The sequence below is a fragment of the Drosophila willistoni genome, chromosome 3R, assembly GCF_018902025.1.
Source record: "Drosophila willistoni isolate 14030-0811.24 chromosome 3R, UCI_dwil_1.1, whole genome shotgun sequence".
In the NCBI taxonomy this organism is placed as follows: Eukaryota; Metazoa; Arthropoda; class Insecta; order Diptera; family Drosophilidae; genus Drosophila; species Drosophila willistoni.
In genome coordinates this window covers 19,728,134-19,746,151 of record NC_061086.1, presented here as the reverse complement: position 1 = coordinate 19,746,151, position 18,018 = coordinate 19,728,134, and the positions used below count along the sequence as shown (strand labels likewise).

The 18,018-nt window shown below is 39.0% G+C and overlaps 1 protein-coding gene across 1 annotated transcript; it reads left to right on the top strand.

The window, feature by feature from the left end:
• The first annotated feature begins 13,335 nt into the window (after nt 1–13,335).
• LOC6648090 lies at nt 13,336–16,530 on the top strand. The gene is made up of 2 exons (XM_023178650.2): nt 13,336–13,615; nt 13,724–16,530. Exons 1-2 carry the CDS (start codon nt 13,603–13,605, stop codon nt 16,297–16,299), a joined length of 2,589 nt encoding a protein of 862 aa, XP_023034418.1. The 5' UTR covers nt 13,336–13,602; the 3' UTR covers nt 16,300–16,530.
• The last annotated feature ends 1,488 nt before the right edge of the window (nt 16,531–18,018 follow it).

Sequence of the window (18,018 nt, the reverse complement as noted above, 5' to 3'; positions counted from 1 at the left end):
TCTCTCTTTCAACTTGTTCTTTATAACCTTCTCCATCTTTCTTTACCCACATGCATCAGCTCCCCCCCCTAACTCCCTGCTCCATCCATGGCTCCCCCTTGTACACAAATCACGAGAACTACGCTCTCGCTTGTGTAATGCGCTTATAAAATTTGTTTTCTGTAAATTTACTTGCTCCTATCCCGCCCTTCCTCTAGTCACCCAATAGCCCAGTCAAAGAGCTTTCCAGCACCCCAACCCACATCGCTTCCCTCTAGCCATTTGCCTTCATTGTACCCAATCCACTTGGCTGTTGCCCTTTTTTTTTTGTTGTATTTCTTTTTTTTTTTTGGGGCTTGTTTTGGGCCCTGTTGCGTAAAAGCTATCGATTATTTATTTAGAAACGCAACAAATGCAAAAAAGAAGCAAAACTGGCAACATTCTCTCGTGCCACGAGATTGTGTAGAAGCATTAGATTGTGTACCGCTTTATTGTACACATCAACCCACACAAACACAGTGACAACTGACTATGACAGTGAGTGAGTGAGGAAAAATATCCGCCAGAGTTCCTGTTTCTTGTTTTTTTTCTCTCTCTCTCTCTCTCTCTATAGTTTGGCTTTCCTCTTTTATCTATGTAACCCAGATCAATTTTACAAATTGCATTTAAAAAATGAAACCAAAAATTGGTTGAATATATTTTAAGTGATCTTAGTATATTGATTTATTAGTTAAGCAAAGAAAATAACTATATAAATAATAGTTTTTTAACTGAATAAATTGGAACAAATCATAAAAAGTAGTTTATTACAATAAAAGCCAAGAATGTTGTCCATATTTTAACAAATTCTATCATTAGTTATAATTCTTTATCTTCAATCCATTTCTTTTTATTTTTCTAAACATTTTCAAGCAGGACGCTACGTTTATTGAGGTTTTACTGTAGTTGAGCCGCACGCAACTACGTGATAAGTACGATTCATTTAGAGGCACATTCACTTTCGACACTCATTCCATTTTCACATTCACGTATGATTCCATTTATACACCTCTGACCACCAACTTTTCCTCCTTCTCCATGGTCCATCCTTTCACCCCTATGGCGTAAGCTCTCTGCTCGCCCTTTTGCCTTTGCTATATATTTTTTTAGTTTTTTTTTTTTTTTGGTTTTTTTGTCTGGGATATGTATATATGGGTCGGTAATTGCTTTGCAAAGAAATAGAGCATAACAAATTTCACTTGGTAAAAATGCGCATAAAAAAAAGCAGCAAAACGAAACGAAATGAAAAAATAAACAAACGTTTCATCACTAACCATAGAACACATAGATGGGACAAACTCATGAATTTTTGATTGCAAACGCTAGCCTAGTCATGGAACCCCAGAGAACTTCGGGAAAACCCGAACGCTCTCACTCTCAATGAGAGTGAGTAAAATGGGGAGAGGGCAAAGCAGCTACGAAAAAATTTCAGTCTAGCACAGACCGCACGACGAAGGCAGGCCTATGTCGCTTGTGATTTCGTTCTGTCTATGTATGTGTACACTCGTCGGTACATGCTCAGGCTTCGTAGTGTGTGTGTGACGTGAAGTTGTACAACATCGCATTTCAATAGCTCGCTCGACCAAAATTTTTCATTTTCGATAAAACAGCGGCAATGCGAATAGGATATGCCCCTGTCGAAAGAATATCAAGAAATATTGGCATCAGCTACGTATGTATCCCGGTGGCTGTGCCGATAGAGTGTTTGCTTGGCAATAGGAATGTCGCTGGTTCGAATCCCAACTCGATTATCGTTAACGAAGTTTTCATTTGTCTATTTTTTTTATTTATATAAAAATAAAAAAATAAAAATAAACAAAAGGAAAAAAAAACAAAATGAAAATAAATAAAAAAAAAATCAAAAAGGAACAAAATAAAAAATAGACAAATGAAAACTTCGTTAACGATAATCGAGTTGGGATTCGAACCAGCGACATTCCTATTGCCAAGCAAACACTCTATCGGCACAGCCACCGGGATACATACGTAGCTGATGCCAATATTTCTTGATATTCTTTCGACAGGGGCATATCCTATTCGCATTGCCGCTGTTTTGTCGAAAATGAAAAATTTTGGTCGAGCGAGCTTTTGAAATGCGATGTTGTACAACTTCACGTCACACACACACTACGAAGCCTGAGCATGTACCGACGAGTGTACACATACATAGACAGAACGAAATCACAAGCGACATAGGCCTGCCTTCGTCGTTCGGTAGTCTGTGCTAGACTGAAATTTTTTCGTAGCTGCTTTGCCCGCTCCCCATTTTACTCACTCTCATTGAGAGTGAGAGCGTTCGGGTTTTCCCGAAGTTCTCTGGGGTTCCATGACTAGGCTAGCGTTTGCAATCAAAAAATCATGAGTTTGTCCCATCTATGTGTTCTATGGTTAGTGGTTTCATAGATCTATGCCATTTCGCCGCTATTCAAGAGTAGAAACGACTTTAACTAACCTTTGGCCCCAAACTAACGGTACAAAGTGCCCTAAATAAGCCTGAAAAAGAACCAAAATTGGCAGCAAAAAGGAAAAAAAAAATTTAGCCAAAAATTGGAATCACCAAAAATCGTGTGTATTTGTCGGTAAAAGTGTGTGTGTGTGTGTGTCTCTGTGTGTTTGTGTGTCTATGCGGCGCGTAATCGAAGTTTCACTTAGCAAATCAACAAAGTTTCCCCATTGCTTTTTCACCTAGACAAAATTAACGTGCCTCCCACCGCCTCCCCTTGCTATAACCACCACAAAAAAAAAAAGAAAAAAAGGCGTCGCAACAATTTGCAAAGTGAATTAACATGCCAACAAGCTCACCACCTATCTCTAGCCTTACCAACTTTACGCCAACAACCATAACCAGTCTCATTCCACTTAGCTCAGCCACAAAAATGGGACAACATGAACGACGAGAAAAGCGAGACCCATCAACACCCGTCACCATCACCATCATCATTTCCACACCTCCACCTCCAACTCCACCTTCACTTCCATTTCCTCATCTCCTGTTAACTGTGCTACATGTTTAAGTTTTAATTTGCCATTGACGTCACAATCAGTGCCAGTCACAGAAAATTTTTGGTTTAGCAGATTTTGGGCACATTATCTCGCTCTGACAAAACATTGCCAGGTCTTAGCAATGCCTGTCGCTTCACGTTGCCATGGGTGTAGACAAGCATAATTAATAAAGAGGGAAAATAAACATACAATGGAAGTGACAGTGTGGTTATCACTGGAGAAGAGTCATATACAAAACGTCGTTCGAAAACAATTAGTTAAATGTCTATGCAATAAAATAAAACGTAAACCAAAACTTAATAAACAATAAACTATGAATCTTAAGTCTAACAACGCTCCAAACATAACTATTCCATAAAGAGATTGCGAGACCCAGTTTAGGGAAATTTAAAAGTCATTTCAGTTGGCAAGCACATGGCACATATCATTTCGTTTAAGGTCCTTACCCGCCCATGGTTGAATGAGTCGAGTTTGCCGCTGGGTAGTTGGCTAATTGCTGTGCGCGCCCAGCGTCCAAACGGTAGTAGAAAATTATAATTTGCATTTATAATTTTATTGACAATAAAATGTATTTAATTTTTGGACCACCAAAATGCAAAGGGTTTCATTTTTCCGGCATCCTTCCCATTTGGGTAGTAGCCACCCAATGTTTGCCCTACCAACATCATCATCATCATTGCCATCGCCAACAAGGGAAGTGGAGTGGGAGTGGGAAGAGCAACAGCAGGAAAATAGTTAACCACTGCGTGGAAATATTCAACATAAAAAATTAAAAAAGCTGCAAAACATTTCGACAGCTTTTCGGGCAATGGCCGGCGGAAACTGCTGATGAGAGTGAGCACAAAAAGCTGACAGAATTGTATAGCGTATAGGGTATACAACTATAATTGAGGATGAGGATCAGGATGGGGATAAGGATGTGGATGTGGATGAGAATGAGAACCCTAGAGAGTGTGAGAGAGAGAGAAAGGGAACCTGCTGAAAGCTGAAAGCGAAAATGAAAGGCTAGCGTAAAACTCGAAAATCCTCTTAATAATTCATAAAACTTTTCAAAACTACTTAACTCTTAAAACTACTAACTGAATCAAACTAAACTAAGGCAACTGGTATAGTAGAAAAAAGGTGGACACGACAAGACACAACGGGTAAAGGAGGAGAAGGAGGTGATGGTGAGGGCTGGAAAGCCATAGGCAAAGAGAAACAGAGACGACCAAGTGCTGGACGGCATTTTCTGTTCTGTTCTGTTCAGTTCTGTTCTTTTCTCAGCTTTTCAGCTTCAACTGATGAAAATGCGCGCCGCTGGCTACCAACAAAGTTTTGCGCAAGTTTGTCGCTCATGCGAAACTGGGTCCAGGGGGACAACAACAACAACAGCAACAGCAACAAGAAAGGACAACAACGAAACGTTGTTAAAGTACCGAAGGACGACAACAACAACAACAACGACAACCACGGCAACAGTTCATCATATTTACAGCCTTCTGCTAATTTATTTTGCAGGCCCATAAAAGCGTGCACATGAAAAATGCACAGTCAAGATGTTTGCCCGTCACATGAGGCAGATGTTTGTGGGGGTGGCAAGACATTGCCTTTCATTTTGGTTTCTCTCCCCAGTCTCAGTCTCAGCCTCAGCCTTTTTTCCATCTGTCAGCTCAGATTACCTTGTGCGTATTTATAAGCTCAATTTTCAAGAATTTCTTACAAAATTTCTTGCCTTCCACTTCCAACTTCAACTGGGCAAAAGTTTTTAGGCCAACTACAAATTGCAATTTGTTGAATCCTAATTGCCAGATCAAGTCCCAGGTAGTAGTTGTTGTAGTTGTACTTGTTGTAGTGGTAGTTGATGGTAGTGAGAGAATTATGATGGCAAATAGTCTTTAGCCATTGCATTTGGTTGTTTGTACTTTGAATTTTCTTCTCACTTTGTCAGAGATTTTGGCTTATTGAAAACTGAATTTTAAATGCATTTTTTTGTGTTTATGGAAATTACAAGAAAGTTTATTTTGGGGGAGGGGTTTGGATGATTTTCAAAGTTTATATTTTTCGTATTCGTAAAAATAATTTTATGGTCTCTATGCCATTAATTGGGTTAGAAATTTCTTTGCCCTGGCTTGCTAATTAACTCAAGTTGTTGAAGCCCTCAACAAAAAAAAAAAAAAATTAAAAAAAACGAAGGAATCGTTTGAAATGAGCAACTGCCAATTAGATAAGTTTCATAAAAGTTACGAACAGACAAATGGCTTACGGTTAAAGTTACAACAACAACAACAACAACAACAAATAAAAAAGAAAGAAAATTTAATTCCAATTAAACAGGTAATTAAGTATAAAATTGTGAATCTATTCCCTTACCCCCGTGTCGTGTGTGCAATCTCCATTTTCTTTTCTCATCGGGTTTTTGTTTCTCTGTTAATTATTTTATGCCATTCATTTGCCATCAGCGAATGGATTTTCAAAACGTTTGACATATAAAACCATTTTGTGACTCATTAAAGTATCTGCCCCTAAATCCTCTATTCGCAACCCTTTATCCCTAAATTGTGGGTGAGTTAATGACAACACACAGAGAGAGAAACAGAGAGAGAAAGAGAGACACACACAGTCATACCTCCACATATAAAGACAACGGAAAAACAAAAGGTAAAAGGGTACGTTTTTTCCCTGTTTTTTTTTTTTTGTGGGCCAAGGGAGCGAGAAAAACCAATTCCAAACCAGCGCACCCAATGGACATATTAGTAGGGATCCAAAAGCGGCATAAAAACAGAAATAAAAAGTTAAATAAAAATGTTTGAGAAAGTTTGCACACAATCATTTGGTCTCCGCTTAAGCCCTTCCCCTTCGCCTTCCCTCCCCCCACACACACAAAACGCCCCCATCACGCCCCACCTATCGTGGTATACACTGAATTGTTATCTTCACCCACCTTCTCGACCATTTTGTAGGTAATTTGCACATTGCCAAATGATCCAAGTGGATGAAAGCGACGGCAAGCTGCCGATCAGGGTCGGTTTAGGGTGACAATTGCGCCTCAACTAAATGTTAATTACTTTTACTTTACTGGGGAAATATTTATAGCTGATGAATAGAGCGATTGTATCTTTTTTCTTTACCCATTTTACAGGCAATATATATTTGGGCAATTTTTAACCGATTTTCAAAACTGTTGACTTGTTTTACAATATAATAAATTATAAAAAAATCGACCAAAGTTTGATTAAATTGGAAAATTCTAAAGTTGATCTTTTTTGCTATTTCTTGTTTGTTTTGTATGGTGAAAAGAGTGACTGTATCTTTCTTCTTTACCCATTTTACAGGCAATATATATTTGGGCAATTTTCAAACGATTTTCAAAAGTTTCGACTTGTTTTACAATATAATAAATTATAAAAAAATCGTCCAAAGTTTGATTAAATTGGAAAATTCTAAAGTTGATCTTTTTTGCTATTTCTTGTTTGTTTTGTATGGTGAAAAGAGTGACTGTATCTTTCTTCTTTACCCATTTTACAGGCAATATATATTTGGGCAATTTTCAAACGATTTTCAAAAGTTTCGACTTGTTTTACAATATAATAAATTATAAAAAAATCGTCCAAAGTTTGATTAAATTGGAAAATTCTAAAGTTGATCTTTTTTTGCTATTTCTTGTTTGTTTTGTATTTAACTTTATTCCTATTAAGAAATTTGAATTTTGATAACTCAAGTTTTGCAGCGCCTAGAAGTATGCTGCAAGAAATTCGTTTTTGTAGCTTTTCGAGTGATATTTTTAGCACATCTGATAGTTCATATTAAGAACCTAATCCCGCCATATTAAAAAAGGCAATTAGTCCACCTAAATACAAAACCCTCGAAACGGTCCTGCTGTAGAGGGGTTTTGAATTTTTGCTTATGCTTTCTTTATATCTTTTCCTCTTTCGCTCTCTATCTCTCTGCCTGTTTTTCTGTCTCTTCCGTTCTATGTATCTTACTGGGTTTCCTTTTTAATATGCAAGCGCTTAAAAACCGCTTAATATTCTTCCGCATTGCTTTGGCCGCATTCAGAGGCCTGCTGCACCACACTCTCCGCTGTGGTTGGGGTGAAACCAACCAGTTTTTGCCAAAAGACCGAGAAGGACAGAGTAAATGAATGTGGGGAGCAACTAATTTTCGGGGTGACCGGCTCAGTTTGTGTATATGTTTGTGTGTGAGCTTATATATGGATATAGCAACATCTGGCAGCATCAAGTAAATGAATATATGAGTGTACAAACGGAATAACTGCAGTTCCTTAGCGCAAAGGCAAGTCAACATCCTTTTTGGTTGTTGTTGCAGATGGAGGCATCCTTGCTAGCAAGCTAGCTGGCTGGCTGGCTGGATGCTGGTGTTTGCTTAACACACTTCACTCAATGAAGGTTGTTTGTATGCGGTGGTCGTAATAGATCGCCAGCTTCTTCCTTTTTGCTTATCTGCCGGGATAACAACAACAAGAGCCACATCGAAACTCTGTGTTGCTCCGGCTTCATCTTATTCTTCTTCTTGTCGACTTCCCTTTTCCTGCTGCTGTTGCTATAGCTGCTGCCTGGTGGCATTCTGTTGCATCTTTGTTTGGATTATAATTGTCTGTACGGGTCCTGCTCGTGGTCGTGGTCCTGGACATGGGTTGCACACAATCCACCAACCACTATGCATATACATATATATGTATATATGTATATATGTATGTATGTCTGTCTGTCTATCTGTCTGTACATATTTATGCTTCTGTGTGCTCGTCAGGCAGCATCTTCTTTTGTGTATTTTTGCGGTTCTACACAAATATACTGTTGGCTCTCAATGTTGTTGAATACGCACATCTACCCCAACCCCCAACCCCAACCCCGACTCCGTCGCCATCCAAGCCAACCAAACCCACCGAAAAGCGTGTGTCTGTGCTCGTGCTGAGGTCATGTCGCCGTTGTCGCCGACGATGACGTCTGGGGCTTGGACCCGCTGTGCGCCAGCAGCCTCAACTCAAACTCAAACTCAAAATGGTTTTGCAGTTGTAAAGCTGCCAAGTGCAGAATGGCAGACCATGGTTATGCATACATACACACATAGCTATAGGTGCAGCTGGTGTCCTCTTCCTGCACAAAAACCACCAGAACCTGGACCTGCACCAGCACCAGGACCAGAGCCAGGACATCACTACTACACTATACTATATGGGCAAACAATTGTAAACTCTGACAGTCAACAACAGTCACAACAACAGTGACAACATTGAGGCAGGAAACCAACCTTTGCCTTTACAATATTCATAATGAAATTTCAATGCTCTTACGCTTAAAAACACACAGACAATAACTTTGTCAATCATTCAACGTAATTTTATTAAACAATTACATCAAGTTATTTATTATTTTAAGAGGTACAAATAGTCATTGTATTTTCTTAATAGAATCAGAAACCGTAAGAGATTGGGAACTGATATCCTTAGAAACTCTTTGACGAAATTTCTATTGGAGAAAACATAAGAAATTGGCTTTTTGAAAAACAACAAATTTATCAAATGAATTTCAAATATCTCAAGTGGTTGGCTTATTTTGAGTCATGCTGCCTCTTTACTTAACTAATTTTTAACTAATTTGAAATGCCGAATAAATTACAAAACATAATGATATTATCAATTAACTATTTTCAAACTTCTTTTCTACGAAACAATACCAAGACTCTTGAGTTAAGCAAGATGCTCAAATCGATAAGTTTCTTATCTATTAAGAGTAGTGGGAAAATTTGTGTTTTAAATGTTCTAATGGTATAACAATTTAAATGCAATTATAGGTAACACTGGTCTAAAGTGTTGGTAAATGCGCAATAGTTAACAAGACACTTAAGCGAAATAGAGACAGAGACATAGAGAGAGGGAGACAGAGACTTAAAAAAAGAGAGGGAGTTAGCATGGAAGAGGAAGCTTCTAATGTTCGTCTCTAGAATAGATAATCCCTCAGTCAGAGTTGCATTCGGTTTGACAGGATTGCCATGAAACTAATGAGAATCCTGTGAAAAGGGTATGCATACAATAACAATAGCAACTGCTGGCACTCAGTCGTCAGCGTTAAGCGTCTGTCCTGGCTCACTATTCATCCTTTGCCCTCTCCTCTCTCTTACTCACTTGCTCTTTCTCTTTCCTTGGGCTTTTGCTTGGGCGCCATTTTACGGGCAAGTGTCCTGTCCCGTTCGTTACATACACAGCACACAGTAGAGAATGTGGCTGGCCCTGCACTTTGCTTGCAGGATAATTGCATTGCCTCTGCACACTGACAGAGACTTTGTCTCCATCTTCTGTCGTCTTCTGTCTCTCTATCTATCTCGACTATCTACTTGGTTTGCGGTGTCTCGTGCCTTGGGTGAAGTTTTTGTGTATTTATGAAACCATTTCCGCACAGCAATAAAACTCCAACACGGTCAACGTCAGCGTCATCTAATCTAGAGGCTCGAGGCGGGGCCCAAGTGTCATTAATTTTATTTTTCTGTGACATTTTCCGATTATGTGCGGATTTGGCTGCTGCTGCACAATTTTTGCACTTAACACTTGACTGGATGTCCTTGAAAGATTTGCCCAATGCCTTAACAAGCAAAACAAACAGGCAAACAAGCCTTGGCGTATGGCAAAGATGAAGACGAAGACAACTGGCGATAAGAGCAACCTGCTTTTTGCTTTGCCGCTTTTGTTAATGTTTGCTCAATTTAAAAAAAAAAAAAAAGAAACTTTTCTATGGCCATTTGCATTTTCACGCACATTCGCACGTTCTTATGCAACAACTACAACAATATGAATGCCAAGTGTGTGGGCGGGGCAACAAAGAGGCAAAAGACAAAAAAAAAAAAAACGACGACGAGAAAACACATTTGCATACGCACCATAGAGCGGCAAGTTGGACGTTGGCAAAGCAGAATAGAGGGGGAGGAAACAGAAAAGTTCAGACGAAAAAGTTTTAGTTTAGTTTTTGTTTTTAATTTGGTAATGCAGCATGGAGTCATGGCCTCCAATTGTTAGCCTTGGACAAGGCTTTTACCGTCTCAGTCTCTGCCTTTGCCTCCTCCGTTTTTATTCCTCCCATTTCTGTTTGCTTGTTTTTCCAACAATTACATTTGATGAAGTTACCAAATGAGCAGTCTGGGGCCAGAGGCGTGGCATTTGTTAACTTTTGCACAAGCTACAAATTGAAATTGAATTTGAATTGTCAAATGGAATTGTGTGGAGAGCATCAACAACAACTACAAAAAGAGAAAAAAAAAACAAAAATTACATAAAACAAAAACGTATTAATTTACTGGACTATAGCAACTGACAGTTCAAATTGTTTAACAATTTATCGATGTTAATGTAATTAACCATAAAATAGCAAATTACATTTCAACAGTTTGACCATTATTTAGTATGCATCAGTTATTAAGACCCTTAAGCTATATACTTAGGTTTCAATTGCAAACAAGCCACTTGGCCTTAGCATTCTCTCAACAATGTCTTCAAGAATCAGACAAGCTTTACAAATAAGATTTAAACACACACACACACACACATAGACATATTAGTTGATTTGATTTCATTTAAATAATACATTAGTTAATTCATTTTCTAATGTTATCGAAACTATTTCAACAGCTTCTTAATTGCGCTTGAAAGGATCTCTAGGCAAAGAATAAAATTTGGCAATGCTTCTAAATTTAAAAGCCACAATAATTCGTATTAAATTTAATAGCTCTTCTACATTCTGCTATGGAGCCCCAAAATGTATGCTAAACTTTATTTGTATATAGAGTGCAACTTTGCGTATACGTAATAAACATTTGAAACTTTTTTCTGCGGATACATTAAAACGAATTGTTGCAAAAGAACACAAACACACATTTAGTTGAAAATTTCATTAGATTATGCCACAGAATTTACGTACTTGTTTAGACGACTATATGAAACCGACTACCAATTGGAATTCATGGATTTTCATTAACCGTAATATTGATTTTCAGCACATTTATGGTCTATTGCACCTGGAAATGCTTCATGTGCTCTCATTTTTTGGTTGTTATAATTGCAATATTTATCGAATGTAGCCATTCAAAGTGATTTACCAAATGCACTCAGCCTGCAAATTGCAATGGCCTGTCGTTTTTTTCCCCCTTCCCTTTCTCTATTTCTCTCTGTCTATCTCACTGTCCATCTATGTCTATTTATCTGCCAGCCAATTTTTGAATCTATATTTGTGTGTCCATCTGCCTCTAATATTTGACATTAACAATTATCAAAAGAATGAAAAAACACACTCACACGTATATATATATTCGTTCAATTACTGGCATAACCCAGAAAATGTAGCATCATTCCTCATCTTCATCATTTTGGGCCATCTCTGGAACTTGTATGTCACACCTCAGTTAATTGATTTCGTTTACGATGCCTGCGGCTGTACCAGTTTTCGGTGGCCATAATATTTTTTTAATATTCTACCCCGAATATGTGTAGTTCTTCTTCTTTTTTTCTTGTGGTTCTCATTCTTCTCTACTGCCTAAGCATTCTGGCAATTGGCCATTGAATTAGCTTTCGTTCTTTATTCAGTTTTGGTTAGAGTTTTTTTTTATATTTTGGCCCACTGTTCCACATTTATGAATATCAAGGAACCTGTGAGTGCTGCTGAGGTTCTGAGTGTGTTCATAAAGCAGCAAAAATAAAACTGTCGACGTTGGAAATGGAAATGGATTTGGATACAGAGACGGAGACGGAGATAGAGACGGCAATGGAGATGAAGATGGAGATGGAGATGGAGACGATTGCAACTGTGCTGCCAACTGCTGCACTGACACAGGAAATATTATCCGCATTGCCAAAGCGCCAACACCAGTCCCCCTCTCCCCTTCAAAAAAAAAAACCCTTCGCCTTCTGCTCATACTCTTGCAAAAGAAAGACAACAAATTGAGGCTGGCAGTGGATTTGGGTCGAGGGAGGAGAATGGAGAGTACAGAGAGAGAGAGAGAGAGAGAGAGAGGATGGGGTCCGGCGAACAGGCAAACAGACAAACAGACAGACAGACAGAGAGGGACAGGACAAAGCGCAAAAGCGGCCAAGTGAATTTTCAAATACAAATTCAAATGGCAAATTGACAAATGAACCTTTTGAGCTTTTTTACATTTTCATTGTTTGCCTTTGTATATGTCTGCAGCTCTTTGTAGATGTGTGTGTGTGCTTGTGTGTATATATATATGTGATAGCAGGCGGTTGAAATTTCTTGGCTCTTCTAATTACCTAAACAACAGAGAAAAGAAAAGAGAGAGAAGACATAGTATATACAAAGGGCATACAAATGCTTACAGGTCTGTTACCTCTTCCTCTCTCTTTCTCCCTTTATCTCTGCCTTGCCAGAGAAGATAAAGAAGGAAAAGAACTATTAATTTACTATATAGACAATCGATCTAATTGAAGTTCCATTGCTTTTCGACTTTTGTATTAATCAACAATGTAAATTCTTTTGTTAATAATGACCAAAAAGATGGCAATGCACAGAATAAACGTGAAATTCGATAAATTCGATTCGATAAACAAAAATTTCGTATTCAAAAGATATCGATATCAAGTTATTAATTCCATGTGGCTAATCAGCAAGTTGTTCCTGATAAAATTTGTATATGTATATGTATCTACTTATATATCAATACCGATAGCCATCTACATCTTCATTCAATTTTTGTTAGTTTTTTATTTTTATTCTTTTGCTTATTTCTTTTATTTTCTAAAGCACAAAGCAAAAGAAAGCATTCGACGGGCTATTGATGGTGATTTTGTAAAGCTGCCAATGTCGATGCCGATGCTGAAGTCCATGCTGATGGTCCAGCAGAAGTAGGAGAAGGAACATTGGGTGAAGTGTGGGCTAAGATGGGTTAGTGTTGGGAGGGCGAAGGGGCAGCTTAGTATTCATTGTTGTGCTGTCCAGCAAATTGCAGAGTGTTGTTGAAAGGCAATTTTTAAGGCCAGCAGCAGCAGCAGCATTACCTATAGACCACAACCAGCATTTGAGGTTTTAGCCATGGGCTTTGGGCTATTGGTATGCCATTGAAAAGTACAACAAACACTGTAAATAGAGATTACAAATAGAGCAAGTAAATGCCTACTACTTCTGTCCCCTCCTGTGTGTCCTCCTCTTGTCGTCAATGTGCTGTCTATTGTTCCCGCACTAAGACTGATTCTTTGATTTATCTTCCTTATTTTTTTTTCTTTCCTTCCAGATTAAAACGCAAAGGATAAACTTTCTTTGTGCAACAGAATCGATAAAAGAATTGTGCCAAATAGAGAAGAGAAAAGAAGAAATGAAAAATCAAAACAAAAAAAATTTTCAACTTAACTAAAAAGTAGCTCAAAGTGCTGAGTAATGCGGAGTAATGGAAACCTTTTTTGCCACACATGATGTGAAACATGGCAATCGAATCCGAGTCGGAATCAGCTAAAGCCATTTAAGAAGTTCATTCAATTGACAACACAGAGAGTCAGAGTGAAAGAGGGAGTGAGAGAGACAGGGAGACAGAAAGAGACGGCTTGGAGCATCGGTAGCATTGAGAAGAGGCGATACTTCTATCATGTGGCTGTCAGGTGAGTCCCGAAGACACAACAAAAAACGCAGACACACACACCAACACTCACACCTCACACCAAAAACATCTTTTGTTTCTTTCCCCCCCTCTCTTTTCTCTTTTGCAGGCTGGTGCTGTATAATCTTGCTCCTGCTGGGGACAACCCAGGCCGATGATTGGTCCTTAAGTTGCGCATCGAACTGCACTTGCAAATGGACTAATGGCAAAAAGTCGGCTATCTGTAGCTCCCTACAGCTAAGCAGTATACCAAGCACATTGAGCACTGAGCTGCAGGTTTTGGTGCTCAATGACAATCACATACCGAATCTGAATCGCGAAGAGTTCTCTGCCCTGGGGCTACTCAATTTGCAACGCATTTACTTGAAGAAATCGGAGATACAGTATATACACAAAGAGACATTTCGAAATTTAAAGATCCTGGTGGAGATTGATCTATCGGATAACAAATTGGAGATGATCGACAAGGATACTTTTATGGGCAATGATCGTTTACGCATACTCTATTTGAATGGTAATCCCCTGAAGCGTTTGGCTGCCTATCAGTTTCCCATTCTGCCACATTTACGTACGCTGGACATGCACGACTGTCTAATCTCGTACATTGATCCCATGTCTTTGGCCAATCTTAATTTGCTAGAGTTCCTTAACCTAAAGAACAATCTACTGGAGAGCCTCAGCGAATATGTATTCCAGCATATGGCCAATCTAAAGACTCTATCGCTGGAGGAAAATCCCTGGCAATGTAATTGTAAATTGAGAAAATTTCGTAGCTGGTATGTGAGCAGTCGCCTGAGTTCGGTGAGTCTGGTGTGCAAGGGTCCGCCGGCACAAAAGGATCGCACCTGGGATAGTGTGGATGATGAGCTCTTCGGTTGCCCGCCCCGTGTCGAGATCTTCAACAATGAGGAGGTTCAGAACATTGACATTGGCAGCAATACCACATTCAGTTGCCTCGTCTATGGTGATCCCTTGCCCGAGGTTTCGTGGGAGTTGAATGGCAAGATATTGGACAATGATAATGTGCTCTTCGATACGGAGAGCATTGCCTCCGATAAGCTGTGGAGCAATCTTACAGTGTTCAATGTAACTAGCCTGGATGCAGGCACTTATGCATGCACAGCATCGAATACCATTGGTTCGATGACGCAGAATATAAGCATTTATCTCAGCGAGATTGTACAACATGTGCTGGTTAAAACGCCGGAGACATTCTGGTACTTTGGCCTCATTATGGGCATTTTCGGTACTGTCTTCCTTTTGATTGCCATCTCGTTTGTGGTTTGCCTATGTAAGCGCACCACGCGACAGCATCGACATGCCCAGAAGGCTGGCGTCAAGTCCAGTGTCAGTTTCAATGACCAGGAGAAGAAATTACTCGATTCGAGTGTAACGACAACAACCAATGATCGAGGCGATAGCTATGGCATTGACAACAATCCAAATTCAATAAGTATAAACAAAGTGGAGTCTGCTTTGGGATACAATCAAATTGAGATTCATTCTGTTGAGAATCATCGTCATGCTGGCAATATGTTGGTGGCGGCCCATCAACAGCAGCAACAGCAACAACATCAACAACAGCAGCAGCAACAGCAACATCAACAGCAGCAACAACAACAACATCCGGGACAAGGACCACCTGGACAACCTCAACACATGCGACAGCAATTGATGACTGTAAAGGATCCCACTTGTGGTATAATTAGTGTGCCCACTTCAATGGCTGGTCATCCACATGCCGGCCATCCACATGCTGGTCAAATCTCCGAGGAGTTTCCCCTGAATGTGGGCGTCTTTCCACCGCCACCAGAATTCTGCTCCAACATTGTGCCGAATCCCACCTTTGGTGGCAACATTTTTATACGCGTCTCTGTCACGCAAGATATGCTGGACGGGGCCGATCTGAATATGTATCCCGATTTGCTGAATATACCCAAACGTCTGCAGGATTGCAGTGGAGCCAGTGTCGATGCCAATACGGGTGCTGTAACAATACCCGAAGGTCAATTTGCCACATTGCCCAGGCACACGACCCGCCGTGGCATCCTCAAGAAGGATAATTCGATGCAGCAGCAGCAGCAGCAACAACAACAACAACAGGTGGCCACAGCTGGTCTCTATCCGCACGATGAGATCGTTACCTACAATCTAGACACTTCCGGCTATCAGGGCCTACAGTCAACCAATAGCTATCACAGCAATCCAATGGAACAATTGCCACCGCCTCCGCCACCGCCAGCTGTGACCGCTGTGGTCCAGTGTCATCATCCACAGCTAGCCACAACGGCAGTGCCCACAGTTGTATCGGCGGCGAATTGTGTCAGTTGCATTAACAATGCACCACAGCCCTCCGCCTGCAAGACACCGCCCATTGAGGTAACACCTCTGCGACCATTGGGCAACAAGTCATCCGGCGGCGACAGCTCGGCCTATCCCAAATACGATAATATGGGACGTCGCATTACAGCCAGCGGTGGCTTGGGTAACTCGAGTCTCTCGCTGCACGAAGATGAACGCTATGAGAATGAAACGCTCTTCAACGAATCGGACGAATTGCCAACGAATTCAATTTCAGAGAAGGATTCTCATCATCATCAGCAGCAGCAGCAGCAACAGTCAACGGAGGTATCGGTAACGGGGGGACAGGGGGATAAGGGTAACGGTGAATTTGTCTCTCTCTAGTATTATGGCACGCGTGTGTAAATAGATCAATAGATCAATTGTGTGTGATATGTGGGGCATATCCTTATTACCTGAGAGGACTAAACACTAAACACACACACACGCACACACACAGTGACTCGCAATCTATTGACTGCCGCAGGCCATAAATCTTGGATCTAAGAGCAATTTAAGCAGAATCAAAATAATAAAATAAAATCACTCTCCGATTATTATATATACCTACATTATACATACATATATACACTCATAGGCATAGCACTTTCATATACATACATAAATCAAAGTCTCTTCATTCCTGGCTAGAATTCCATATATAAATTTTTAAACTCACTTGAAATCTGTACATTATGATGATATGCATAGCGACCAAAAACTGATCTCCCTAAGGTGTACAAAGGACTAAACTAGATTATATACACATACATACATATGTATATGTATAGTTATATATCCTCAGCATAAGATATAGTAAAAGGATTAATGGTAGAGTGCAAAAGATCAAATGATTAGAAAAGACATATATATATATATAACAACTACATAACAAGAAGCATGCAGACATCTATTAAGTATATATATTTATAATCTTAGCCATACTCTTTACGATCGATCTATAAATACATCAACATACATACATATATATATATAGATTTAGATATAGTTATTCATCGATGTTCAACATGTACAATTTCTGGTAGTTCCTTTTGTGTAAATATGTAAATGTATTCTCCATTTTTATTCCTACTTCCCACTTTCCCACCTAAACCATCCCCCACTTCCCCCAAAAACACTCATTAGTATAAGAAAATTTTAAAATCAAAAAACAAAAAAAACAAATCTCAATATCAAAATAGCAAAATGCAACTGAAAACGTGCCAAAAAAAAAAAGAAAAAAAATCACAACCAAAAATATATCGTTCGTTTTTTAAAAGCAAAAAAAAACAAAAAAGACAAATGAAAACTATTTTAAATGTTAGACCTGATTGTTTGTTTTCTTTTTAGCCCATTGTTAGAGAAAAATCAAAATAATTAACTCATATGCCATAATACCTTCTCTTTTTTAGATGAACTAAAAATTTAGAATTATTATTAGTCTAATTCATAGAACAATGCGAACAGATATAGAAAATATTGCTCCTCCATCTCTCTGGCTCACTTAACTCTAGTTAAAAAAAAAAACAGTAGACAACCATAACAACAACAAAAACATTTAATTGTATCAATTTCGTTTAATGCATTTCATTCTGCCCTCCCTTCGCCTCAGTCTCTAATTCCACTGCACCACTAAAAAAATGAAACAAAAGTAGACCAATCCAAGAAACTGACAGCTAAAAATTGCATAAAAATTTGATATAATGTGAAACCTAACAACAATAACAACAACAAGAACAACAAATCGTATGTACTATATAGGCATATACATAAATATAGTATTATATCAAATGTAATGAAGCATAAAATAATTTTAAAAAAATAAACCCAAATTTTTTGTGTATGTAGAATGTTTCAAATTCGAGCTTGAAAATTGTAATTGTAAGTTCTAAAGTCAATATAAATAACAAATATAAGACATGTGCATAAACATTCAGGCAAAAACAACAACAACAACAGCAACAAATTCGTGTTCACGTCCACACTTACATACATACACACCCATAACTACACACACACACACACACTCACTGAAACACACATATGTATACATATGTAAGAGAC